General features: G+C 44.3%; 1 protein-coding gene across 1 annotated transcript; it reads right to left on the bottom strand.

Annotated features, from left to right (window-relative positions):
* Positions 1–438: 438 nt before the first annotated feature.
* MED16 (mediator complex subunit 16) lies at positions 439–25,360 on the bottom strand. Its single transcript, XM_015810065.1, has 14 exons — positions 25,211–25,360; positions 23,160–23,267; positions 21,789–21,958; positions 21,007–21,438; positions 19,070–19,175; positions 17,589–17,744; positions 16,447–16,658; positions 14,645–14,851; positions 12,962–13,172; positions 10,341–10,474; positions 4,133–4,340; positions 3,212–3,428; positions 1,857–1,940; positions 439–765 (listed from the first exon to the last, which is right to left on the bottom strand). Exons 1-14 carry the CDS (start codon positions 25,344–25,346, stop codon positions 639–641), a joined length of 2,508 nt encoding a protein of 835 aa, XP_015665551.1. The 5' UTR covers positions 25,347–25,360; the 3' UTR covers positions 439–638.
* Positions 25,361–26,401: the final 1,041 nt, after the last annotated feature.

A 26,401-nucleotide genomic window follows, 5' to 3' on the forward strand; every position in this document is an offset into this window, starting at 1 on the left:
AACACATTAGCTTCCTAGATACTGGGAATTTTGAGGCAAGAGCATACAGATAGAAAAACAGGGGAGAATGTTATAGTTCAGGGGTCCTCAACCTTGGCAACTTTAAGACTTGTGGACTTCAACTCCCAGAAGGCTGTTAGAATGTCCCCCACAAACCCTTCCCCTCAATTCTCTGTGCGAAGCAAATTTGTACATCAAGAAAAATCCTTCTCTTTCCTACAATTGTCTACTTTTCTGCACTTTGAACAATGCTAAAAATGTGTTTTTTTAATGCAGCATTTTAACCCTTCCTGAATGTTGAACCAAAAGCCGCTATTTGTAATAAGAGGAAAAGACTGTGATGCAAAATAGGGGAGATCAGTGCAACTTTTGGCACTGGCCAAGTTCCACTTAATACTACAAGTGTCAATCAATTCAAATTCCTCCAGCATCTCCCATTGATTTCTCTGGTGCTTTGGCCTAGGAAAGTCTGCTCCTCCATGGGGATAAAACCACCCACAGCTCTTCCTGAGTTTCTTATATTGGCTGTTTTCCTTCAGGACGTTTTTTTAAAAATGGAGTAAGCTGCAAAACTCCACGGAAAGGTGGTCCATTCCTCATGCATTCCATCTGGAGAAGGCAAAGAGTCCTGGGGTCCATCATGAGTAGCTGAGGGGCATTCTCCTCCACAAGCCACCACACAGGCAATTTTTGATCCATCGCTGCTCCCACTGCTTCACAGCCGTGGTCTTATTTGGGGAACGGAGCATCGTAACACAGCCGCACCTAAAGAGGGGACAAAATGGCACCCTGCTGAGAAACTTCCCCAAAAGCGTGGAGCAAAAAAATGGTCTCCTCAAAAAATGTGTTAATTTTTTTTTTACAAGGTCCCTTGCATAAGCCCAAGTGACTTTGGGTCAGGGGTCTTCAAACTTGACCCTTTAATGACTTGTGGACTTCAACTCCCAGAATTCCTCAGCCAGGCACCCTGGCTGAGGAATTCTGGGAGTTGAGGTCCACAAGTCATAAAAGGGCCAAGTTTGAAGACCCCTGACCCAAAGTCACTTGGGCTCAGCCCAACCCACCTCACAGGATTGTGGCTGTGGGAAAATAGGAGGAAAGGAGTATTAGGTCATGTGACCATCCCCTATGGTCACATGATCAAAATTCAGGCGCTTAACAACTGGCATGTATTTATAATGGCTGCACTGTCCCGGGGTCATGTGACTACCATTTGTAACCTTCCTAGCTGGCTTCTGACAAGCAAAGTCAATGAGGGAAGCCAGATTCAGTTAATAAACCTGGCAAAAAGGTCATAAAATGGAGCACAACCCACTTAACAGTTGTCTTGCTTAGCAATGGAAGTTTGGGGTTCCATTTGGTCATAAGTGAAGGACTACCTGTACCTTATACCAGGTTTCTGCATATCCTCCACAACTTATAAAGAAAAGGGCCATCTTTAGGGCTTTGATCTCAACTCTGTGTAGAAACCTGTTTACACCCGTTACAAACGTTGACCCACAACTGCAATTTCTCTCTGCTGTAAGGCAGGAAGAATCAGCACCATAGTTAAGTTGCAGTTAAGATTTATTGCTTAACCCTATCAACAAGAATCTAGTCACTAAATTGGCACTAGATAAGAATCAATGGAATTCAAGAGGGCTTGGATGTAGACCATTTGTGGGAACGTAAGGAGTCTAGGCTGGTGGCTCACTTAATTCCACAACACAAATACACACACACATATATACACACACACAGCTCTGCCTGTTCTTCCCCTACATCTGCTTATCTTTAGTCAGTTGGGGATTAGGTTCAAAATTTAAGAGAAATTCTTTGGAGGATGAACTCTCCTTCCCTCAGCCTGGGATACTAACCTCGTACAGGACTTGCATTCTTCAGTAGGATAAGCTCCAAGATGGAGGCGCCGCAGGTGGTCAATCTTTGGGTACCCAGTTGTCCTGGGAATGAAGAAAACACTTGTTAGATAGCACAGTGCCAAAGGCCATGGGGAGAGACAATCTTTTAGGGTGATAACACAACGATGCCCATCAAAAGAGGAAGAGACTGATTTCTCTGCCTCTCTTTTTCCATATAGGATAGGAGGGGGCAACAGCTTTTTAAAAGCTAACACAGTTGGGTTAGTGAAGATTGCAAAGAGTTAATACACCCAATTTTGGTGCTTATTTTTTAAATAGTCAAGGAACAACACTTCTCTAAAATCAGTGACTTGCTTTCCCTAGGACACAGGTTGGCAACCTGCGGCTCTGGGGCCGCATGCGGCTCTTTGAGCCTTCCCCTGTGGCTCCCAGCCTCCTCTGCCATTTGCAGAGAGAGACAGAGACAGAGACAGAGAGAGGCACCTGTGCTTCCCTGCTTCTCTCTCTGTCTCTGTCTCTGTCTCTCTGTGTTTGTGTTGTGTTGTGGTGTGTGTGTGTGTGTGTGTGTGTGTGTGTAAAAGAGAGTAGACTCACGGTGTTCTCCCACAAGCTGAAAAGCTTTTTGGGTGGGGCTCCTCCCTTTGCTGCGTTTCTGCAGGAAGCAGGAAGCCGGAAGGACAGGAGAGAGCTAGCTAGCCCAGCTATGCTGACTCAGGAATTCTGGGAGTTGAAGTCCATGAGTCATAAAAGAACCGAGGTTACCTACCCCTGAGCTTATATATATATATATATATATATGGTAAAAAAGGATATATGCAGTGTTATCTTCATTTTAGATATCAAAAGGGTTTTGCGGCTCCCAGTATTTTGTTTTCGGTGGGAAACGGGACCAAGTGGCTCTTTGAGTGTTTTGGGTTGCCTACCCCTGCCCTAGGAATTGCAAAATGGAGCTGAGGCTCATGTGGGCTGTGTAAAAATTAAGATTGAGGCTAATTTGGCCCCAGTCATCCCTAAGTCAAGGAACTTGTATTTCAGTATCTCTTTTCCTTCTGCTTGTTTTTAACTGGATCTATTAAAACGGTGCTTTTTGAACTTGGTCACTTTAAAATGTATGGAGTTCAACTCCCAGAATTCTCCAACCAGCTATGCTGGCTGAGGAATTCTGGGAGTTGAAGTCCACATGTCTTAAAGCGGTCAAGTTGAAAAAACACTGTGTCAAAGTGAGCTGATCTTTCAGCGAGTACTGTAAAAGCATTAAGCGAGAGTAAAATACATAAAGGACCATCCTTCCAGCATGCCAAGGAGCTTCCCTGTCGTGTCAAGAGAAAAACCAGGCTGCCCTCTCGATGCACCTGGTAAATGCATCGCACGGAACCGAAGTGGAGTGTCCAACGATCCCAGGAGGCTTTCCAAACTGCAGCCGGACAGGCTGCTTATTCTGCAGCTTGCTGATGATGGCATCGTTCACCGGAAGCCAATCCATGTTTGGGATGAGGAGCTGGCTGGGTAGGAGGCAGCATTCGTCGATCAAGGTATCGTCCGGCTCGCTGGGATGCCCTTCGTCACGACCTGCCCCAAGAGAAAAGGCTTTAGATCAAGAGTCTTCAAACTTGGCCCTTTAATGACTCGTGGACTTCAACTCCCAGAATTCCTCGGCCAGCGTGCCTAGCTGAGGAATTCTGGGAGTTGAAGTCCACAAGTCATTAAAGGGTCAAGTTTGAAGACCCCTGCTTTAGATCATGTTTTTTTGACCTTGGTCGTTTTAAGAGGTGTGGACTCCCAGAATTTATGTGTATTGAATCACAAATATCTATTTTCACCTAGGAATCATTTCTAGATAAACTATGAAGGGGATTTCTATTTAAAAAAAAAAAGATTGTGTAGACAGGCAGCAAAAACCTGTTTCACTGTAACTTCCATTATTTTATGGGAATGTTTTTTTAAAAAATCCATTTCAAAGAAAAGAATCTCTTTGGCTAATTTTTCTCTCAAGTCTGGGCCACAAGTAGCTTACCCATAAGACAGGACTATCTCGCCTCCTTCTTGATCATCTTAAAGTGAAAAAATGAGCTTGTCTCATAAAACAATATTGAAACAATCTGGATCAAAACCATTCTGGCCAAGCTTGGAAGTTTTTTGTTGTGCGCTCAAAATGCTCAAATGGCCCTCCTGAGCTAGGAATCACACTTGGCATGTTCTGCACAGCATTTCTTTGTGCTCCAGACCTTCAAGCCACACCTCCCCCTATTTTGGCAGCACATCAGATCACTCACAGCATAACCACAATTTGGTAAGAAGTCGGAAGAGAAGGGACATGCTGTCCTGTGTATCAGATGTGGCTGTATAAATGGGAAGACAGCTTGGTTTCAAGAGGCCCCAGATTCGGATCATGACCATCAGCTCACGGAGCATGCCTAGGGAGGCCCCGTCCCGGAGGAAACTGTGACCTGGACGAACAGGTCCTGATGCTGGTCCAGAACCCTAAGGGCAGAAAAAGGAAACTGAAGGTAGTCGAAAGCTGAAATGATGCACACAATGCTACAATTAACGGTATCGGTAGACGTATTGGTAGATAGAACAAAAGAAATGTTCAAATTGATTAGGAGTGTCAGGTCCCGAAACCCTTAGCCTTTACCTTGCATTCTACTTATGGGGCCTGCCATTTTATTGGGGGAGGGGAAGCTTTGCATTGTTGTTGTTAATTGCGAAGTCGTGTCCGACCCATCGCGACCCCATGGACCACGTTCCTCCAGGCCTTCCTGTCCTCTACCATCTTCTGGAGTCCATTTAAGCTCACTCCTACTGCTTCAGTGACTCCATCCAGCCACCTCATTCTCTGTCGTCCCCTTCTTCTGTTGCCCTCCATCTTTCCCAGCATGAGGCTCTTCTCCAGTGAGTCCTTCCTTCTCATTAGGTGGCCAAAGTACTTGAGTTTCAACTTCAGGATCTGGCCTTCTAAAGAGCAGTCAGGGTTGATCTCCTCTAGGACTGACCGGTTTGATCTCCTTGCTGTCCAGGGGACTCGCAGGAGTCTTCTCCAACACTTTGCATTAGCTTGGGATAACTTTCGCTTTCTACTCTCTCTTGCTGTCTCCATCCCCTTGAGAAAGGAATGTGTCTCCCTTATCAGGGAGAGGCTTACAAAGAAATGGAACTGGAGAAGACCTTGAGATGCGCACCAGCTGTGCCAGTTACCCGCTCTTCAGACCACCTGTGGATTGGCTGGATTTCAAATGGACATTATGATTTTGGTGGGAGGAGGAATATTGCTTGCTGAACTACAGCGTTTCGGCGGGTTTTTCCCCAAATCTCGCCTTGACTTCCCTATTGTCACTGACCCCTTATAGAAGTATCCTTTTGAGACAATGCGTTTCAAGAGTTCTGCTTTCTTGGGCGGTTAGTTGAAGTGGGTCCTTACAAGGAACTTGAATTACCCTACAGCAGTGACCCTACACCAAATCTGACAATGACCCCATAGCAGGGGTGTCAAACTCAATTTCATTGAGGACCACATCAGCATTGCAGTTGCCCTCGGGGGTATGTGGCCAGGGTGGGTGCGGCCTACTGGGTGGGCGTGGATGGAGTGGGTGTGGCCTACTGGGTGGGCGTGGTCAGCTCTACATCATTCGCGTCAAGGGTGCCTGTAGGGGCCTGGGCAGGAGTGGGACAGATCTGAGGGTCTCTGGCAGAAGGGGGTGGGACCAGGGCAGTGCCCATCAAGCCAGATATGTGAAGTAGGTGAGGGCTGTTTGCTGGCCACTTCCAGGCGATGGTGCATTTCTTCATTCCTCACAAAGGGTGACACCTCCCCAGCATGCACCCAGGGGGTGGGGCCAACGCGGCAGGGGCTGGTTCCTCGCTGTTTCCAGACGGCCTTGTGGAGCTAAGACTGAATGCACTTCAGCATAGATGGTCACCACAAAATTGTACATTGGCTCCCTCCCGGCCGGCCTGGACCAGGGCCAAGGCAGTGGGGATTGTTCCCTCACTGTTTCCAGGATGGCGTCGTGGGCCACATGAAACCACTTCGCGGGCCGCATCCGGCCCCCGGGCCTTGTGTTTGACATGTTTGCTCCATAGCAAAATTTGCATTATGGATTAAATATCCTTAAATGTCCCTGTCTGCCCATCTTTGGAAATTCTGCCTCTGCTTTTGATTTCCAGAGCGAACCCATTATTTCTAATGAGGTTACTCATAATCATCCAGGCAGAATTGGGGATAAAGGGTTGAAGGCTACCCAAACTGTCTATCTTAACCAACAGTGGTTCTCTGGGACGGGCCCGTCTCACTTTCTTTGGTTAAAGACACTAGGGTTCAATAGCTAGGATTGCTTCAGTTTTAGAAATCTCAGCTAATGAAATAAGGCGGTTTTAACTGATTCAGTAAGCGAAGCGCATCTGCATAAATAAAAATAAGAAATAAAATATTCAACAGAAAGCGATGGCACTTGCACTGGGTACACCACTTATAGCTAGGAATCCCGGTTTAATTAGCTGGGTTCTAAATGGGGTAGTATACCAGTACATGCACTCTGTTTATTTTGTAGGATAAACAAACAAGAAAGGATGCATAACTGCTGGATCCACACGAATCATTAAATACACTGCATAAACTAAGTCACTTTGATGTAATGGTTAAGGCATCAGTGCAGAGACTGGGAGATTGGGAATTGCAGTCCTGTCTTAAGCATGAAGTTAGCTGAGTAAACTTCTCATCCTCTCTCAGCCATAAGAAAGAGGCTATGGCAAACTACTTCTGAAATCTGCAAGAACCTCTGTAAGCACTTTCCGGGCAAAAAAATAAACAATCAAAAACAACCTTCTTGTTAAAAACTGGCTTATAATTCTTGTTTTTCAAACTTGGCAACTTTTAGGTATGCAGACTTCAACTCCCATGACCTATGCTGGCTGGGGAATTCTGCCAGCTGAAATCCACATATCTTTAAAGTTGCCGAGGTGGAAAAAGCACCAGTCTAGCCATTTTGCTCCAATAAACCATAAACCCATATATAATAATTTCTTCCTGATTTGTTTGGATGCAGGGTAAAACAAAGAGGCACCATTTATTATTATACACCATTATTATTAGGTCAAGATTCCTGGTTCAAAAATAATGTGTGATCAACACCGTAGCTACAGTCTTTATACTATATGTGGCAACTGAAAAGAGATGGGCCGCGGAGAAGAGGCATTCCTTTCTCTGTATGTAAAGGACAAGAGAATGCCTCACTTTAAACAAACAGTTGGTAACCGTCAATATTAGTGAATTTGATACAAAAGTTTACCCTCCATTAAGCCAACAGCATCACATGTTTGTTAGATCCGTGTCCCTCCTGGCTGGTACTGGCAGCTCGGGAGGGTACACGAGCCTGGCTCCAGGGAATTATTAACGCTTCTTTGCAGGAGGGTGTCTTCCCTGCGGCCCTTAAGGAGGCCGTCGTGAGGCCCCTCCTCAAGAAGCCTTCCCTGGACCCAGATGAGTTGGCCAATTATCGCCCGGTCTCCNCTCTCTCTCTCTCTCTCTCTCTCTCTCTCTCTCTCTCTCTCTCTCTCTCCACCCACACAAAGCAGCATTTATTGGAAATCGCAGACACCTCTGAGGTGGAGCACAAGATAATCTTAAAAACAAAATGAAGAGAGCTATCATATTAAGAAGATAAATGCACCTAAGAAATCCAAGAAGATAAGGAAGAAAGAAAGGTCAGCTAAAAGTTTCTTAATAAAGATACTTCTTTACGAATGACAAAAGGACCAGAGTGAAAGGGTGACTACTGAGAAAGCCATATTATAAGCTCTGCCCCCTTGATCTCTCAGGCCCTGAATGCTCAAAGACAAGTGTGCAGGGGATGGGTACATTCTCCTGGAACAAGTCCAGGAGAACCCAAGATAACCTATACCTTTGGGGCAGAGGATAATAGAATAACATAATAACAGAGTTGGAAGGGGCCTTGGAGGTCTTCTAGTCCAACCCTCTGCTCAGGCAGAAAATCCTATATTATTTCAGATAAGTAGTTGTCCAATCACTTCTTAAAAGCCTCCAAGTTCTGAAGGCAAGTTGTTCCACTGATTAATTGTTCTAACTGTCAGGAAATATCTCCTTAGTTGTAGGTTGTTTCTATCCTTGAATAGTTTCCATCCGTTGCTTCTTGTCCTATCTTCATGTGCTTTGGAGAATAGGTTGACTCCCTCTTCTTTTTGGCAGCCCCTTAGATATTGGAACACTGCTATCATTTCACCCCAACATTTCAACAGGCCCTAGGAAGCAACATCTATACTGTCAAGTCATTCAAAAGTTGGTACTATCCTGAAGATATATAATGATACTATTCAAGATACATAAAAATAAAACTCCCATTATGAGCTGACAATTGTATTTTTTTCAAGGATATCTTTGGAAATTAAGAATCCTTTCTCAGGTTCTCTTTTCAATGGGAGGGAAAAGGAAACCTACACACATACACATACATACATACAGAAAGAGAGACATATGGGGGGGGGCATTGTTCTGTTGAAGAACAGAAAATTGTGTAAAATCTTTGATGAAATAGCAGCTATTAGCTGGCTTCCTTAGGTATCCCTTATTCTTCCTTTTGTATCATTAAAATGATCCTATATGTTGATTATGCCAAAAGGTCAATGCTCAGTAGCTTAGGAGGGGAGGAGCTAAACTGAATAAGTGGCAAGTCCAACTAAATAGTAATAATAGTAGTAGCATTTCTATTATCTCTAGGAAGAATGCAAAAACTGTAACCCACAAGCATCTCTTGTTTTCTCCTGAGATTCTGCAATGTGGAGAGGTCAAAAACCTGTGCCCTTTTTGTAATTATTTCCAACTCAATAAAAACGTTGGAACAAAATTATATACAGTGGGTCAGGACTCTGTCTATCATAACTTTGTAAAACTGAACAAAATAGGATTCTGTTAGCCTAAGTTCAGATATGGTTAAGTGAAGGTGCAGTGGTTTTGGATGGATTCTCTATAAGATGGTATAAAACGTTTATGGATTTTTTTGATGCTAAAACTTGTCAATTGTATGATGAAATACTTGATAAGGGAATATTATCAGAGGCATTTAATCAAGTTTATATTACAACAATGCCAAAATCAGATAAAGATCATACCCAATGTGCTCATTATCATCTAATCTCATTGATTATGTCGACACAAAGCTCTTAACAGCAGTGCTAGCAAATAGATAACAGAAGTGTTACCGTTCCTTATTTTGAATGATCAAGCAGGGTTTATTAAACTAGGCAAACAGCAGACAATATTGGGTTAATTGGGTTAATTGTAGAATAGTAGGTGTAGTTATAGAGTTGAATAAAAATAATGACCAAATATATAGACATTATATGTTTGATGTATAAAACAGATTTGGATTTCTCTTGAAATTCATAAAATGGAGCAAAACGTTATATGAATTTCTCACATCCAAAGAAAGGTTAATGGCTTGTTTTCTGCTGCCTTGCCATTACTTAAAGGAACTAGCTAAGGATATCCAGTCTCACCTTTGTTTTTTTTATATTTGTGTGGAACTCTTGGCTTATGGAACTCTTAGACAACATAGGGCAATTTATAGAGTAGCACCTAATTCAGATGGACATAGACTGGTTTTATTTGCAGATGACATTCTTCTGCTTATTTTTATATCTTCCATTACTTTTCTACTGTTGATGCAAATGATAGATGCCTTTAGTAAAATAGGATATTCTATCAACTGGTCCAAATTGGAATTGCTGCCAATAGGTGAAATATGATTATTCATCCATTTAAGAAATATCAATTCCATACAAAGGTCGCAACTGATTCACCAGTTGCGACCTTTTCTGGACCGGGACGCCTTGCGCACAGTCACTCATGCTCTCGTCACCTCCCGCCTGGACTATTGTAACGCTCTCTACATGGGGCTCCCTTTGAGGAGCACCCGGAGGCTTCAACTGGTCCAGAATGTGGCCGCGCGGGCGGTGTTGGGAGGGACTCGTCGCTCCCATGTAACACCGCTGCTGCGCGAGCTGCACTGGTTGCCAGTGGCCTTCCGGGTGCACTTTAAGGTGTTAGTTACCACCTTTAAAGCGCTCCATGGCATCGGACCTGGTTATCTCCGAGACCGCCTTCTGCCACAGATTCCCTCCCATAGACCGGTACGCTCCNGTGGGTGCCCCCACCCTCTGGAACGAACTACCCCCCGAGATCCGGACGATTCCGGATCTCCTTACTTTCCGCCGCGCCCTCAAGACATGGCTTTTTCAGCAAGCGGGCCTGGCCTAGGGAGGATTTTAAATCGGGTTTATCTTAAGAGTAATTTTAAATAGCACAGCTTTAAATATTCGGTTTTAATTGGTTTTACTTGAGTGGGGTTGTAAATGTGTTTATGTTTTTTAATATGTTGTGAGCCGCCCTGAGTCCCGTTGGGAGAAGGGCGGGATATAAATCAAATAAAATAAATAAATAAATAAATAAATGGGTCATCTGAGTCTCACCTGGTTCGGGAGACAGGCGAGCAAATAGAGTACAAAGTCTCCAACCCACTGGATCAATTGTTGGAGAGATTGCAAGGTGGTCATCTCCAGCACAAATTCTTCTGTCTTCAAATTAATCATCACTTTGTCGATATCTGGAAGGATCAATAGGAGGAAACTTCAAGGAGATAGATAGAGATTCCAGTATTCCAATATCTCAGGGGCTGCCACAAAGAAGAGGGAGTCAAGCTATTTTCCAAGGCGCCTGAAGGCAGGACAAGAAGCAACGGATGGAAACTAATCAAGGAGAGAAGCAACCTAGAACTAAGGAGAAACTTCCTGACAGTTAGAACAATTAACCAGTGGAACAACCTGCCTCCAGAAGTGGTGAATGCTCCAACGCTGGAAGTTTTTAAGAAGAGACTGGACAGCCATTTGTCTGAAATGGTATAGGGTTTCCTGCCTGAGCAGGGGGTTGGACTAGATGACCTCCAAGGTCCCTTCCAACTTTATTATTAGTATTAGTATTAGTATTATTAGTATTAGTATTATTATACATTAGGAAGAACTGTCATTCAGTGGATCAGGTCACCACAGAGAATGGTTTCTTCCCTTTTATTGGAGGGTTTCAAATGGAGGCTGGACAATCATCTTTCAAGGACAATGAACTGCGGTGCTTCTTAATCTTGGCAGTTTGAAGATGTCTGGACTTCAACTCCCAGAATTCTCCCAATACAAGTAGTCCTCGCTCAGTGACTGTTTGCAGTTATGATGGTGGTGAAAAAGCTTTGTGACCAATCCTCACATTTACAACCTTAGCAGGTCCGTAAAGCAAAGGAAAGTTGAAATAAGATTATAGCACAGTCGTGGTTTCAATTAGTGATTGCTTCATTTAATGACTAAGATGCCGGTCAAAATTATGGTTGCTAAATGAGGACTACCTATACACAAAGTGCAGTTTTATTTTACAACATGCCTATATTTGACGGGGAAAAACATGTCCCTTGTATAAAAATATATTCCTTATATACCATATACAGGTAGTTCTCAACTTACAACCACAACACAAAATTTCTATTGCTAAGCGAGACAATTTTTAAGTGAGTTTTGCCCCATTTTATGACCTTTCTTGTCACAGTTGTTAAGTGAATCACTAGAGTTGTTAAGTTAGTAACACTGTTTTTCAGTGAATCAGACTTCTCCATTGACTTTGCTGGTCAGAAGATCACAAAAGGTGATCAGGATACTGCAACCGTCGTAAATTTGAGTGGGTTACCAAGCGTCTGAATTTTGATCATGTGACCATGGGGATGCTTCAACAGTCGTAAATGTATAAGACGGTCATAAATCACTTTTTTTCAGCACCATTGTAACTTCAAATGGTTACCAAATGAGCTATTGTGAGTTAAGGACTACTTGTATATAAAAGCTTATATTTAAAAAATTGGAGACATTCCTAAAGCAGCATGTTTCATCAGATCTATTATGAATGAACAATTTGGACCCAATTCATTAGTCATTTCTTTTAATTTTTTTTCTTGAGAATTGTGTGGGTGAACAGTTGGCCACAATTTGTTAGTTCCTTCAAGTTGACTAACTTCTAGTTTTTCTTTACTCTTGGATACCCACAGGCACAGACGAATTGATAAAATGAGAGGATAAGAAGAATTTTTTTGCTCTATTGTACTGATACTACTATAAACCATTTTACAAAGATACCAATATAGAATACTAGAAGGTCAGTTTTGCAAATCAAATAATTAGGAATGGCAAAATTCAGAGAGGAAAGCAAAGCAATGACATTATCAGATGAGAATATCAGAAATATCACCTTTAATTATGAAATTGTCCTTCTACTAGGACTATAGCATGGAGGGAGGGAGGGAGGGAAGGAAAGAGAGAGAGAGAAATATCACCTTTAATTATGAAATTGTCAGAAATATCACCTTTAATTATGAAATTGTCCTTCTACTAGGACTATAGCATGGAGGGAGGGAGGGAGGGAAGGAAAGAGAGAGAGAGAAATATCACCTTTAATTATGAAATTGTCAGAAATATCACCTTTAATTATGAAATTATCCTTCAAGTAGGACTATAGCATGGAGGGAGGGAGGGAGGGAAGGAGAGAGAGGACAGAGAGAGAGAGAGAGAGAGAGAGAGACAGAGACAGAGAGAGAGAGAGAGAGACAGAGAGAGAGAGAGAGAGAGAGACAGAGAGACAGAGAGAGAGAGAAGGAATGTCTACTACAGCAATGTTTTCCAACCTTATCAACTTTAAGATATGTAGACTTCAACTCCCAGAATTCCCCAGTCTGCTATGCTGGCTGGGGAATTCTACAAGTTGAAGTCTGTATATCTTAAAGTTGCCAAGGTTGCAAAACACTGGTCTACCTGAGGGTTAAAAAAAAAAAAAGTCAAAATGGTGGCTATGGCAATGCAATTGAAGCGCTGCCCTTTTGGTGTGCGTTGATGCCCATCAATTAACAGAGAAGGCTTCAATCATGGAGCTTGGCCACCATTTGGACATTTTGATTCTTCCACCCTACATGGACAACTTTGAAAATAGAAAAGAGAGCTTTTTTCCCCCTCTCTCCTTTGGAAAATCTAGCAGACCGAGAGAGGATCAGCCCCTTTGAACATACCTATATCGGTGATCTTGGCACAGATCTCAGTAAGCCTGTCCCCAGGAGTCTTGTCGGGCGTGTTGAGGACTGGGGGCCGGAGCAGGGATTTCAGGGTGCAGCTGATGGCGATCAGGAAAAGCTTAGCATGATAGTCGCAAACTCTGGCCACCGTACTGGAGGAGAGCTTGCAAAGTGAGGCTTTCATGGCAATGATGCGCGTGGAGAGGACCTGTCAAAGGAGGGACCTGATCACCCCTGAGAACGCTGCTCCTTTCAGCAAGGAGGTCCACACATTAAAGTCAACAAATAAATGACACTGATTAACTTCTAGCACAGTGGTTCTCAACCGCGACCCCAACCGGTCGTAAGTCGAGGACTAAACCAGTCATAAGTCGAGGACTAAACCGGTTGTAAGTCGAGGACTACCCAACCGGTCATAAGTCGAGGACTTTCCCTGCCCGGGAGCGCCGTGCATGCGTGGTTCCGCCCCCTGCGCCGGCCGAGGCGTAGCTGGCAAGCGGCAGAGACGGAGCAGGCCGACCACCAGCTGGCCCAGCCCAAGGGAGGTAAGGCACCCGCTGGAAAAGGGGAAAAAAATGGCGGACAAAAAAAATGGCGGACAAAAAAAATAGTGGACAGCCTTGCTTGGCGACCCCCATGAAATGGTCGATCGACCCCAAATGGGGTCCCGACCCACAGGTTGAGAACCACTGTTCTAGCAGTTCACGTCTCCCTGATCCCAAAAATGTTTACTCCAAATGCAATTGGCTAACCACGATTTAACCCTAATGAAACCATGGTTTAAACACACAACAGACTGAGCCCAGGCACCATTATATGCCCAGGTAACCCCACTACTCTGTGAGCTGCACTGCCCTCCTCTCCCCCCAATCAGCTTCCAGGTACAATTCAGTTAATACCTAAAAAGCCCTGTACAGATAGTCCTCGACTTATGACTACAAATTCCATATCCAAATGGAATTTCAGTCGTTAAGTTGCTGCGGTGGTTAAGTCGAGGCACTTGATTGTGAGCGACCATTTTTACAGCAGTCATTAGGCCAATCGTGACGCTGTAAGTCCGAATCACATAGTCATTAAGTGAATAATGCGGTCATTAAGCAAGTCCATCTTCCTGAAGAAAGAATGGCAAAAACAGCAGCAACTTGTGGTCACGCGACCACAGGACACTGGTTGTAAATGCGAGCCGGTTGCCAAGTATCCGAAATGTGGTCATATGACCACGGGAGGAGAAGGGAAGGTTGACTTACTTTCAAGCGGAATCCCAGGTGGGAATCAAGATGGGAACCCGCGAATGAAGGTAAATATACATATCCCAGGATCTACAGTAAGTCAGTCATTGGGACCAGAGGTTTAATCTTCCAAGCATTCGGATTCGTGCTGGAACCCATCCTGAGGGAATACTGGAATACGTGCTTTGGGCTATTCTGTGAATTTATGTGAGTGCCTTCCTATTGGTTGATTGGTGTGTTGAGGAACAGCGATTGGCTGTTGTTTCCTTGTGTTTCCAAGCCCCTCGGCTCCTAAGTACCTGATAAGCTGGTGGTAAATCAGCACTCCTATTGACTGACAAAGGGCCCAATTCCCAGGCTTCAATAATTTCCCTGGCTATTTTTGTGCCTGCTCGGCCAACAATCTTAGCAGCTGCAAAATTGAATATATGTTTCAAAGATGGGAACTCACTTGCTGCAGGGCGGCATTTTGGCGCATGTATTCCTCATGCAGCTTTTCCACCAGATTCTGCACCATGCCGGGCTGGACGTGAAGCAGGATGTCCCACCAGTCATACCCTGTCACCATGCAGTACTCCAACAGGAAAAGCAAGTGACGGAGAGAAATATTCATATCCAGAACATGACCCATGGAGGGAGAGATCCTGAACATGCTAAGCTGCAGAGAGCAAGGGGACAGAAATGATACGTCGGATGCAGCCAGGAAGTCAATTACCTCCATCTTCCAGGGGGGGGGCAGGGGATGGGGTCCCTGGTCATATATATATATATATCATTCCAGGATTCTGCTCTTGTTTGAATCAGGGAGCTGCCAGCATTGCTTGCCCGATTGTGAAGCTTGATTCATTTGTTTTGAGCTATCTGGCCTCCCAGGTTTGGCAATAATTCTTTGATTTGCCCAGGTTGGTCTCAGAGAAAATGAAAGAATTTCCAATTAAATGCACAACAAAGGGGCACTTCCTTTACAAAACTTTGGACTTATTTATGGAATTCCCTGCAACAAGCTGTAGGGATAGCCAATAATTTAAAGGTCATCGAGTCCAACCCCCTGCTCAGGCAGGAAACCCTATACCAGTGATGGCAAATCTTTTAAAGACTGAGTGCCCAAACTGCAACCCAAAACCCACTTATGCATCGTCGGGTGCCGGCTGGGTGTGGCCCATTGGCTGGGTGTGGCCCATTGGCTGGGTGTGGCCCATTGGCTGGGCGTGGCCCATTGGGTGGGCGTGGCTGCGGTGGTAACGGCAGACTGAGTGGGACTAAAAAGTTCAATCAATCAATTCCAACTTTGCAAGATCTTTTTTTTCCCTGCGAGAAGTTGAAATTGACTGATTGATTGAACCTTTTTTTTTTGCACACGGCAGCGGAGGCCTAAAGCGAAAAGGTTTTATAAAACCCAGCTGAAGGCCTAGGACTGGGGCGACGGTGCACATGCCCACAGAGAGGGCTCTGAGTGCCGCCTCTGGCACCCGTGCCATAGGTTCGCCACCACTGCCCTATATCATTTCGGACAAATGGCTGTCCAGTCTCTTCTTAAAAATTTCCAGTGTTGGAGCATTCACCACTTCTGGAGGCAGGTTGTTCCACTAGTTAATTGTTCTAACTGTCAGGAAGTTTCTCCTTAGTTCTAGCTTGCTTCTCTCCTTGATTAGTTTCCATCAGTTGTTTCTTGTCCTGCCTTCAGGCGCTTTGGAAAATAGCTTGGCTCCCTCTTCTTTGTGGCAGCCCCTGAGATATTGGAACACTGCTATCATGTCAGCCCTAGTCCTTCTTTTCATTAAAGGCATACCCAATTCCAGCAACCGTTCCTTATATGCTTTAGCCTCCAGTCCCCTAATCATCTTTGTTGCCCTTCTCTGTACTCTTTCTAGAGTCTCAACATCTTTTTACATTGTGGTGACCAAAACTGGATGCAGTATTCCAAGTGTGGTCTTACCAAGGCATTGTAAAGTGGTATTAATACTTCACGTGATCTTGATTCTATCCCTCTGTTAATGCAGCCCAGCACTGTGTTGGCTGGTGATCAGACAACCCCAGGTCAATGCAATTGTCATAAATACATGCCAGTTGCCAGTTGCATTTTGACTACAATGGTGGTGTGAAAACTGGTCATAAGTCACTGTTTTCATGGCCATTGTAATTTGGAATGGTCCTCAAACAAATGGTTATAATTTGAGGAGTACCTGTAAGAATCTTTCTTGGCCTCCCTGTTTTAAATGCTGAGGGGATCTTACTCTGTACCCCCAAACGTACCTTTCCATGGCTATCAATCCCAACTAAGGCCAGTGACGTCCAAGACATCTGCATAGCTTTGAAGTAGACCATGGGGCCAGAAGCTCTCTGGCGTTTGATGGTCTGCTCATCCACCGGGCGCTGAGAGGTTGAGCCGTAAAACACTGCCATGGTTTGCAAGGAGAGGCGGTTGATGATGTGGACGCTGCCATCATGGAAAGCAAGCGCCAGGCCTGGAGCAGAGGTGGGTAGCAAAAAAAAAAAAAAGAAAAAGAAGAAGGGATTTTTAAAATGTTTTACAAAGAGAAGCAGGCTGCATTCCTTCTGGAATATTCTATTGTTTTATCCCCGAGCAAGCCAATCCAACATCGCTGTTGGGAGACGCTTCTGCTCACCACTTAGTGGCAAATTACTAAATGGTACGTAACTAAATAAAGTTCTAATTAGGATCAGAAAAAGTTGCAGCTATGATTCCCAGGACTTGATAGCCCATTTTTAGGCATTTATAATTTTCTTATGAGAGCCAGTTCGGTGTACAGGTAGTTCTCCACTGAGGGCTGGTCGCTTAGCGGCCTTTTGAATTTCGGATGGAGCTATCTGGGGGAATACTTATGACCTAGTTTTGAAGTTCCATTGGTCACTCCCCTGCGGCCCAGAACAGGAAGTTGGAGGTCCAGCTTTGAAACTGGCATGGGGGAACCTTGGAACTTTCCAAGAAGGGATCACACTAGCAATAGCAAGAGCACTTAGACTTATATACTGCTCCATAGTGCTTTAAAGCAGCGGTCTCCAATCTTTCTGATTCGGCAGACCGGCAGAGGCGGCGGTGGGGGGGGAAAGAGGGGATGATTTCACGTGTGCACTCGCACATCACTTCTGTGGCCCAATTCAGAATGGCCCGTAGACCAGGGGTTTGGGACCCCTGCTTTAAAGTACTCTGAGCAGTTTACAGAGTCTGCATATTTCCCCCCAAAATTTGGGTCCTCATTTCACCGACTTCAGAAGGATGGAAGGCTGAGTTAACCTTGAGCCCGTCAGGATCAAACTCCTGGCTGTGAGCAGAATTGCTCTGCAACACTGCATTATAACGACTGCGTCAAACACAGCTCTAGTTTTTTTTCATATCTGGTAAGACTATACATCCAAGAAAAACTTTTCCTCACCTAAACCCGGGTAGAACTTGGTGTCACTTGCTACCTTCAAATCAGTGCTGGTCAAAGAAATTGGCAGTTTGGGTAATGCCACAGCAGAAACTCGGTCCAGGTCATTAGTGGCTGAAAGGATCCGCCATTTCAAGATCATCGGCGGCTTGTCCCCAACTTAGAAATGAGAGGAAGAGGATAATTAAAGTACTGCAAAAAGCATTTGGTAATGGAACTTCCTTCCTTTCTGCTTAGCATGATCAGATTACTGCAACTTTCTAGATGTGTTTGGGACTACAATTCCCAGAATCCTGAGCAGCATGGATACTGAGAATTCTTTGGGTGTGCTGGCTACTCAGAATTCAGGGAATTGTAATCCTGAAATTTCTGGAGAGGCCTGCTTTGGAAGAGACTGTATTATGTCACCTTCTACGGCAAGATGAGTGGCATATAAATTTGGTAAATAAATAATTTTGCAGTCAGAAAAGCAAACTGAAGTAAGATACACATATAAAACTACAGTTTTCTTGTATTCCTAAGACACCACAGCTGAAGGAATATTGCATGGTCTGAAAAATCTATGTATTTTACACATAGGTCGCCTAGGATTTTTTTTTTCAAAATTATACTAAGGCCTTCTTCAAACTGTTATCAAATGTATTGTTTTTAAACAAAAGGAGCAGAAATTCAGCTCTGAATTTGTCAGGTGAAGATGTACCAATTTAATGACTTCTCGCCTGAGGAAGAATCAAAAGAAGCTCATTTCCAGAGGGAAATGGCTGTGATGAGAATGTGTTGCCAGGTGATTTCCTGTGCAAACACAACAATTAAACATCATCTGTGGGTTTGATTGCTCTCAGTTAGAAAATTTGCTCCTGCTGTGCTGGGATGAGGGAGATAAATAGAAGGAAAGGTGGAAAGAAAAGAGCATTTTTTTTCATTGGCAACACAACCACATCCATGAAAAACAAGCTATTCATATGGGAGAAGCAGAATTCTAGTTTCACTTTAGGCATGAAAGCCAGCTGGGTGACTCTGGGCCAATCTCCAGGAGGCTGTGAGTTCTAATCCTGCCTTAGGTATAAAAAACAGCTAGGGACTTTGGGCCAATTCCCAGGAGATTGTGAGTTCTAGTTCCGCTTTAGGCATGAAAGCTGTCTGGATGACTTTGGGCCAATTCCTAGGAGACTGTGAGTTCTAATCCTGCTTTAGGCATGAAAGATGGCTGGGTGACTTTGGGCCAATCCCCAGGACACTGTGAGTTGTAGTCCCACCTTAAGACAGGAAAACAGCAGGTGACTTTGGGCCAATCCCCAGAAGACTTTGTCCTGATCCCAAGATTCTGCCTATGCTTTTCCTGCCTCCTCGTTGCTTGGGCTAGAATTGCAGTTTACAGGTTTCAAACTCCCTGATCTGACCATTCAGGAATCCAGGTTGACTTCAACCAAATGAGAAGAAGCCATTTTCTCCTGAGTTCTTTCTATACCTGCTACCTGACTCACCTGTGGGGGAAATCTGCTGGAAAATGTTGTTAACTGGCAGTCCTTCTTTCCGGAGTGACCAGCATTCCACAATGCTATTGTTCTGACTGGAGGCACACAGCAGCATCTGGAGAAGGAGGGAAGGCCGGATAGAACAATGTTAGCAACCTTAGAAATGTTAAGATGCATGGACTTCAACTCCCAGAATTCCCCAGCCAGCTTGCTGAGGTTATGAAACACTGGGTTAGTACAGGGGTAAACAACCTTGGTTCTTTTATGACTCGTGGACTTCAACTCCCAGAATTCCTGAGCCAGCATGGCTCAGCTTGGAAACCGCTCCCTTTCTCCTCAGCATGGCTGGCTCAGGAATTCTGGGAGCTGAAGTCCACGAGTCACAAAAGAGCCAAGGTTGCCTACCCCTGGGTTAGTATATAACTCCAGAGGCATGTAATATAAACACCTGGGAAGACCACACTGGATAAAGGCAAGTGGATTCAGGCCTAACCTCCTCTCCCATGGTTGTGCTCTAGGATAGGAGTGGGAAACTGATCCAGATGCAGCTCACCTGCCACTTGCTTCAGAGTTCACTGGAAGCTCCTCCCCCCATTTGTTCATTGTGCATCCAGAACAGGGGTATCAAACTGGCAGCCCGCAGGCTGGATGAGTCACATACAAGCCACGCCCACCCCGGCTCCACAAAGGCAAAAGACGTCACGATATGTCACGATAAATTATGTGACGCAATCGAGTTTGACATCCGTGATCTAGAACGTTTCTCAAACTTGGAACTTTAAGATGTGTGAACTTCAACTCCCAGAATTCTCCAGCTAGCATGCTGACTGGCAGGGGGATTCTAAGAGTTGAAGCTCACGTGTCTTAAAAGTCCCGAAGTTTGAAAAACATTGTTCTGGATGGCCTAAGGTCAGCTCCAGCAGCTGTTTAAAATTCGAAGAAATTAGAGAAAGGCAGAGATTACTGTGAGAAGACAGCATCTCCATATATGGGTAGATGTATGTGAGGGAGTGCATATCCACGTCTCAGTGCACTTGAGTGAAGAATAAGCTCTGTCCGTACTGATCTATGGCTTTTACTGACTTCCAAGATATAACCATTCTCCAAAGATAATCTGTGAAGGAATGAAGCTCTTGGGACCAAAGCAGTTCTCTGCTCTTTTTCCATAGTCCTCGACTTATAATTCTAAAGGAACCTGCTTATTATGGTCATAAGTTGTGATGGTCATAAAATGGCTCACCCACATGACAGCACCAATGTTACAACTTTTTTTGCAGTACTTATTAAGCAGACGCTGTGGTCATTAAATGAACCCATTTCTTGCTATAACCCAGTTTTACGAAAAACAGAAGTAAATGCTAGTTTTTGTCAAAAACATTATAAAATATGGTCATATGCCCACGGGACACTACAAACAGCCGTACATGTGATCATATGACCTTGGGGTGGAGGGCACCCATTGGAACTTCAGAACCAGGTCATAGGTACTCTTGTGGAAGTCCACTGTAACTCTGAAAACAATCGCTAACCAAATGTCTATGGAGATTCTTAGTCATCATCCAGGTCATGGTTGTCCCAAAGGTGCTTTTTAAAGAGGCAACTGGATTTTTTTTTTCTTTGAAGATGTTTCGCTTCTCGTCCAAGAAGCTTTTCCAGTTCTGAAGCAGTGAAAAAGCTTCTTGGATGAGAAGCGAAACATCTTCGCAGAAAAAACAAAGTCCAGTTGCATCTTTGGGACAATTACTAGCAACTGGTTGTAATTCAAGGTCTACCTGTAAATGCAACATTGCTATCATATCCTTCCATGTGGACTAACAATATCCACTCCTTTCATATTTCTACACAGAGTTCTCCAGATTCTTCACTATTTGATCTGTCTTTTGTTGGCCAAGTAGCTAGAAGGAAGAGGCAGCAAGGACTGGAGAAGGAAACCCCAAGGACCTCACCTGCTCAGACATGTCCCGAGCTAGAAATTTCAAGTGGGTGATTGCAGGATATTTGTCTTTCCGAGCTGGGTCTGTGGTGCAGCGCATGAACAAGGAGGGGAGGATTTCTGTGTCAATTTTACACTTCTCGTTCACCACACTGACACAGACTTTGTAGAACTGGACTGGAGAGGCACTGCTGCCATCTGACGTGGCCACCACAATGTTGCCTCCACCGGTGAAAGCAATATCAGCCAAGGCCACGCGGCAGCGCAGGCGGCAGAGGCTCTCCGTGGAGGTCAGCACTTGTCCATTGGGCTTCAGCAGGGAGACGGTGACCAGCCCGCTGATGGTCACTGCGATCCAGCCCTCCATGGGTTTCCCACCAAAGAGGGTCAACGATGGGGAGAACTTGACCCGGGAGAATTTCTCACCAAAATTGGATGCTCCAGACTATGGGCAGAAGGAAACAGAAGTTATTTAGGAGACAGCTGATTGTCAAGAATACTAAAGGTAATCCTTCACTTGCAACCATTCATTCAGTGACCATTCAAAGTTACAATGGCATTTAAAAAAGTGACTTATGACTATTTTTCATACGACCGTTGCAGTATCGACTTTGCTTGCAAGAAGCTGGCAGAGAAGGTTGTAAGTGGCAATCGTGTGACTATAGCTCACTGTGATGTTGTAATCACAAGCCGCACACCCAAGTTATGAGAACCAGAACTTTGAACGGTCATTGAACGAATGGATGTCAGCTGAAGACTACCTGTAGGAAAGCATCCCTTCATTAACCTACTTACCTTCTCCACATGCAAAGCCAGCTTCACCCCATTGTGCAACCAAGAAAGTGCCACTACTGGGTCTCCTTCCACTTCACTGCCCACCGCGCTCTCCCAGCTGTTGGCCAGGTGGTCCATCATACTCCAACATTTGATGTGCCCATCAGCGTCAGCAGACAGAAGTCTGGATCCTGCAGCCAAGAAAAAAAATAATAATGAAGGAGGTCAGGATACCAATCAAGGGAGTTACAGGCCCATTCTCTGGCTGTAAAATGGAATTAGCTGATCTCGCATATTTGAATGCTATCTTGAAGTTTCTTTTAGGAACTGTCAACTCTTTGATTTAGGGAATATCATGAAAGAGACCACACAAGGATTAGTGAAATGTTATTTTATCATCATAGGTTATAATAACAGGATCTTGAAAGGCTGCCAGTTTCCTTGCGCCCTCTTATACTAAACAGTAGGGTAGGGTTATTTTGAGTCTCTTTCTCATGTCCTCTTCTCCCTCCCAGAATTGAATTATCATTTATTATCTCTTCATGAACCTTGTATTCTTTCATCAAGGTCAATTTCATGCTCCTTTATATGGACAAGCCATGTAATTGTCTTGGCAACAACCCAGACATGGTTTGTCCATGTTTTCTTCTAGGGTATTTTGTGAATACTCTACAGCAGTGGTTCTCAACCTTCCTAATGCCGCGATCCTTTAATACAGTTCCTCATGTTGTGGTGACCCCCAACCATAAAATTGCCAGGGCTTGCATGGTCGCTGGCGGCGGGAAGAGTGTCAGTGGCCATTGGGGACCATGCCAGCGGTTCTGTGCCACGGAGGCTTGAGGCACGGGACGCGGAGTGGCACAATGCCGTGGGAGGCAGCAGGACAGGGGGGAGGGGTTACCTGCATCCTGCTGGCCGAACTCTGGAAGCCTGCCTGAATGAAGAATTTTAGGGGGAGTTGAAAGCGAGACAGGTTCCTAAGACCATCGGAAATATGTGTTTTCTGATGGTCTTAGGCGACCCCTGTGAAAGGGTCGTTCGACCCCCAAAGGGGTCACGACCCACAGGTTGAGAACCGCTGCTCTACAGTCATGGAATTTCCTGGTGGTTTCCAATTGAAATAGCTTCTGGAATCAGCCAAGGTCAGCTGGGTGTCTAATAATATAAACCACCCTTCCTCATCCTGGCACTCTCTCCAAGAAATCTGGAAAGTACCAGCCTGAAGAAGTGGATCTTTAATATCAATTTCATCAACTCATCTTGACATTTCAAGTTTTGTTTTTTTTTGAAAAAGCTAAGATCTTTCCAGGCAATCCAGGGCTGGAGACACTTTTTATCTGAAAGTGCCACGAAATGAACCAGGTGCACCAAGTTACAGCTGCCCTCCTTTACCTGACTGATCCCATTCCAAGCAGGTGATTATTTCTATGTGTCCAGAATTGATGGAGTGGACGTCCCACGGATGTTCCGTGTCAAGGATATGGACCATATGGGTGAGGTCTGAGGAAGGAAATGAAAGAAAAAAAGTGACATAAATGGATGAGAAAGCAGCAGAGGGGAGGAAATATTATTTAGAATTAACATTGCAGCTGCTTGGAGATCTGGTAGAGTAAATGAGATGGCAAAGCTGGCCTTAAGATTGAGGGAGGCTCTAGACCAGGGGTAGGCAACCTTGGCTCTTTTATGACTCGTGGACTTCAACTCCCAGAATTCCTGAGCCAGCCATGTTGAGGGGAAAGGGAGAGGTTTCCAAGCTGAGCCATGCTGGCTCAGGAATTCTGGGAGTTGAAGTCCACGAGTCATAAAAGAGCCAAGGTTCCCTACCCCTGCTCTAGACTCACTTCCAGCTCTAAATGGAGAAATAATAATAATGGGCAGATTTTCCATGCTAGTTCCCCATATCTGCATTGGACTACAGGTAGTCCTCGACTTACAACAGTTCATTTAGTGACCGTTCAAAGTTACAACAGCACTGAATAAAGTAACTTATGACTATTTTTCACAGTTACAACCTTTGCAGCCTCCCCATGGCCATGTGATTAACATTCAGATGCTTGGCAACTGCTTCATATTTATGACGGTTGCTGTGTCCTGGAGTTATGTAATCACCTTTTGCAACCTTCTGACAAGCAAAGTCGATGGGGAAGCCAGATTCACTTCACAACCCGGTAACTAACAATTTCAGGGATGTCGTAAAATGGAGTAAAACTCACTTAACAAATTTCTCACTTAACAACAGAAATTTTGGGCTCAATCGTGGTGGTAAGTTGAGGAGAACCTGTATTCAAAATAACTTGAAGCTTTCCCAGTGGCCTGGATCCTTGACCTCGGCACCAAAACCTTTCATGACGGGGAAAGCAACAGCTATGGTCTCTTGCCTATCTAGGATTCAAGAGCTGGTTGTCTCTGGAGGCTCCCCTGAGCCATCCATGAATTTAGGTAATCTGTCCAATTCTCTGTGAAATCCAAGAAAATACAATAAATTCACCATTATCAGATTGAGGCTATGTAATGGGCTGACCCCTATATTTGATACAAGATTGTCCATTTCTTCATATTCTCTTATTTATCTATTTATACCCCGCCTTTATTCTTTGTATAAATAAAATCAAGTCAATGAATACACCGAATAATCTTCCTCCCTTTTGTGAGCAATTTTTATTTATTTGTATGCCGCCTTTCTTATTTTTTTTATAAATAACTCAAGGTGGCATACAATATTTCCTCCTCCTCCTCCTATTTTCTTTACCCTGTGAGGTGGATTGGGCTGAGAGAGAGAGTGACTGGCACAAAGTCCCCCAGCCGGCTTTCCTGTCGAAGGTAGAACTAGAACTCCCAATCTCCTAGTGCAGTGGTTCTCAACCTTTTTAATGCCGCGACCCCCAACCGGTCGTAAGTTGAGGACTAAACCGGTCGTAAGTCAAGGACTAAACCGGTTGTAAGTCGGGGACTAAACCGGTCGTAAGTAGAGGACTACCCAACCAGTCGTAAGTCGAGGACTTTCCCTGCCCAGGAGCGCCGCACATGTGTGGTTCCGCCCCCTGTGCCGGCCGAGGCGTAGCTGGCAAGCGGCAGAGACGGAGCAGGCCGACCACCAGCTGGCCCAGCCCAAGGGAGGTAAGGCACCCGCCGGAAAAGGGGAAAAAATGGCGGACAGCCTTGTTTGGCGACCCCCGTGAAATGGTCGATCGACCCCAAATGGGGTCGCGACCCATAGGTTGAGAACCGCTGTCCTAGTGATTGATGCAAAGTCACCTAGTCAGTTTTCACCGTAAGGCATGTCAGTCTTCTGGATTCTACCCTGGCGCCCTAAATATTAGACCAAACTGGTTAAAACCTTAAAACAATTTTAAAATTTAAAACAATTGCAGCAACTATCTTTTTATTCCAGAATATATTAAGAGCAACGTCAGTGGCAAAGAAGCCAACATAGTAGGAAATACCTTTTTCCTCCTCATTTTTGAGGTCCGTGGTGAAAGCAATCAAGTTGCGACAAGACCAGGCGCAGACCAATGGAATGGATGGGCAGTGGTTACTCTTTGGGCGCTTCTCCCACTCACAAACATATGCCAGATCCATTGTGCCTTCCTCAGTTTAACAGCAGGGAACGGCTACCTAGAAGAAAATTGCAACTGGAAGTTGCCATAACTATTACAAAGAAGAAAATACCAGCTGATAAACCAAAGGCAATCACAGCAGCCATCCCCTGCTCCCCTTCTTAAAATATGTTGCTTGCAATATTCTGCATGTACAGAAATCAAGCATCAAGTTTGGACAAAAGGTAAAGGAAACAGTAAGCTGTTCCACATCTACAAGGCAGAAGAAGGAACATCAACACATAGACAAGGCAGCAAATGTTTTCTCACTCTTCCCTACATTTATTCCATCAGATGCCCATCATAATCCAAATCGTGTGTTGTTGGTAGAGAGTTGGGACTTTTTTCCAAGTAGGATCAATTGGAATGACAGTCTCTTTTTAGTTCAGTTTCTTATGAAATCAAAGACAAAGGACCTGATGTGAAATAAATTCACATTTCCCCCCTTTTAAGTTTTCCTCCATTTACCTCCTCTTTTTTAAAAATTATCCAGGCAGTCTACAAAGTCCTCTAAAAAGTCCTCTATTTTTGTCAAAAGGAGAAAAGCATCATCCTGCTGTCACAATGCAAGCTCCATCTTTTTATATCTGCATATGAAACAATGATGCATATCAAAAAGGGGCCACACTGGTGTTCCAACACTCTTTTGTGATTTGCCTTCAACAGCTGCCCTCCCCTCCAAGACACCTATGAATTGCTGGATCACCTCTGGCTGGCCATAATGGTAGCTGAAAAAGTTGGAAACAACTGGTCATACCCTTTAAACCCCATAAACCCTAAGTGAGCTTTCGAAGGTATTTAAGGTTTCAAATAGATTTGATGGACCAACTGAATTAACTGAACCAATGATGGGAAAAAATGGTACTGAGGCAGGCCTATAATATGTTATTTTTTAAATGGAGCTTTTGAAATAGATTAGCAATCTGGAAATGCTATGCAATCTTATGTTCATGCAACATAAGAATATGTAATCTTTGTAGGTGGCTGTAGATATTGGGAAAATGAATCTTACTTCTCTTTGGAGTCCTTAGTGCCCTC

Source organism: Protobothrops mucrosquamatus, unplaced genomic scaffold (genome assembly GCF_001527695.2).
Source record: "Protobothrops mucrosquamatus isolate PMUCROS unplaced genomic scaffold, P.Mucros_1.0 scaffold6, whole genome shotgun sequence".
NCBI classification, from domain to species: domain Eukaryota; kingdom Metazoa; phylum Chordata; class Lepidosauria; order Squamata; family Viperidae; genus Protobothrops; species Protobothrops mucrosquamatus.

What these genes read in the sequence shown, in the direction of transcription:
- MED16 (XM_015810065.1), bottom strand. Translation starts at nt 25,346, where the DNA reads ATGGATCTGGCATATGTTTGTGAGTGGGAGAAGCGCCCAAAGAGTAAC. An exon ending in CCGTGCGATGCATTTACCAG is followed by an intron (nt 1,941 to 3,211) that starts GTGCATCGAGAG and finishes CTTCATTCCCAG; the next exon opens with GACAACTGGGTACCCAAAGA. An exon ending in GAATGCAAGTCCTGTACGAG is followed by an intron (nt 766 to 1,856) that starts GTTAGTATCCCA and finishes TCCCCTCTTTAG; the next exon opens with GTGCGGCTGTGTTACGATGC.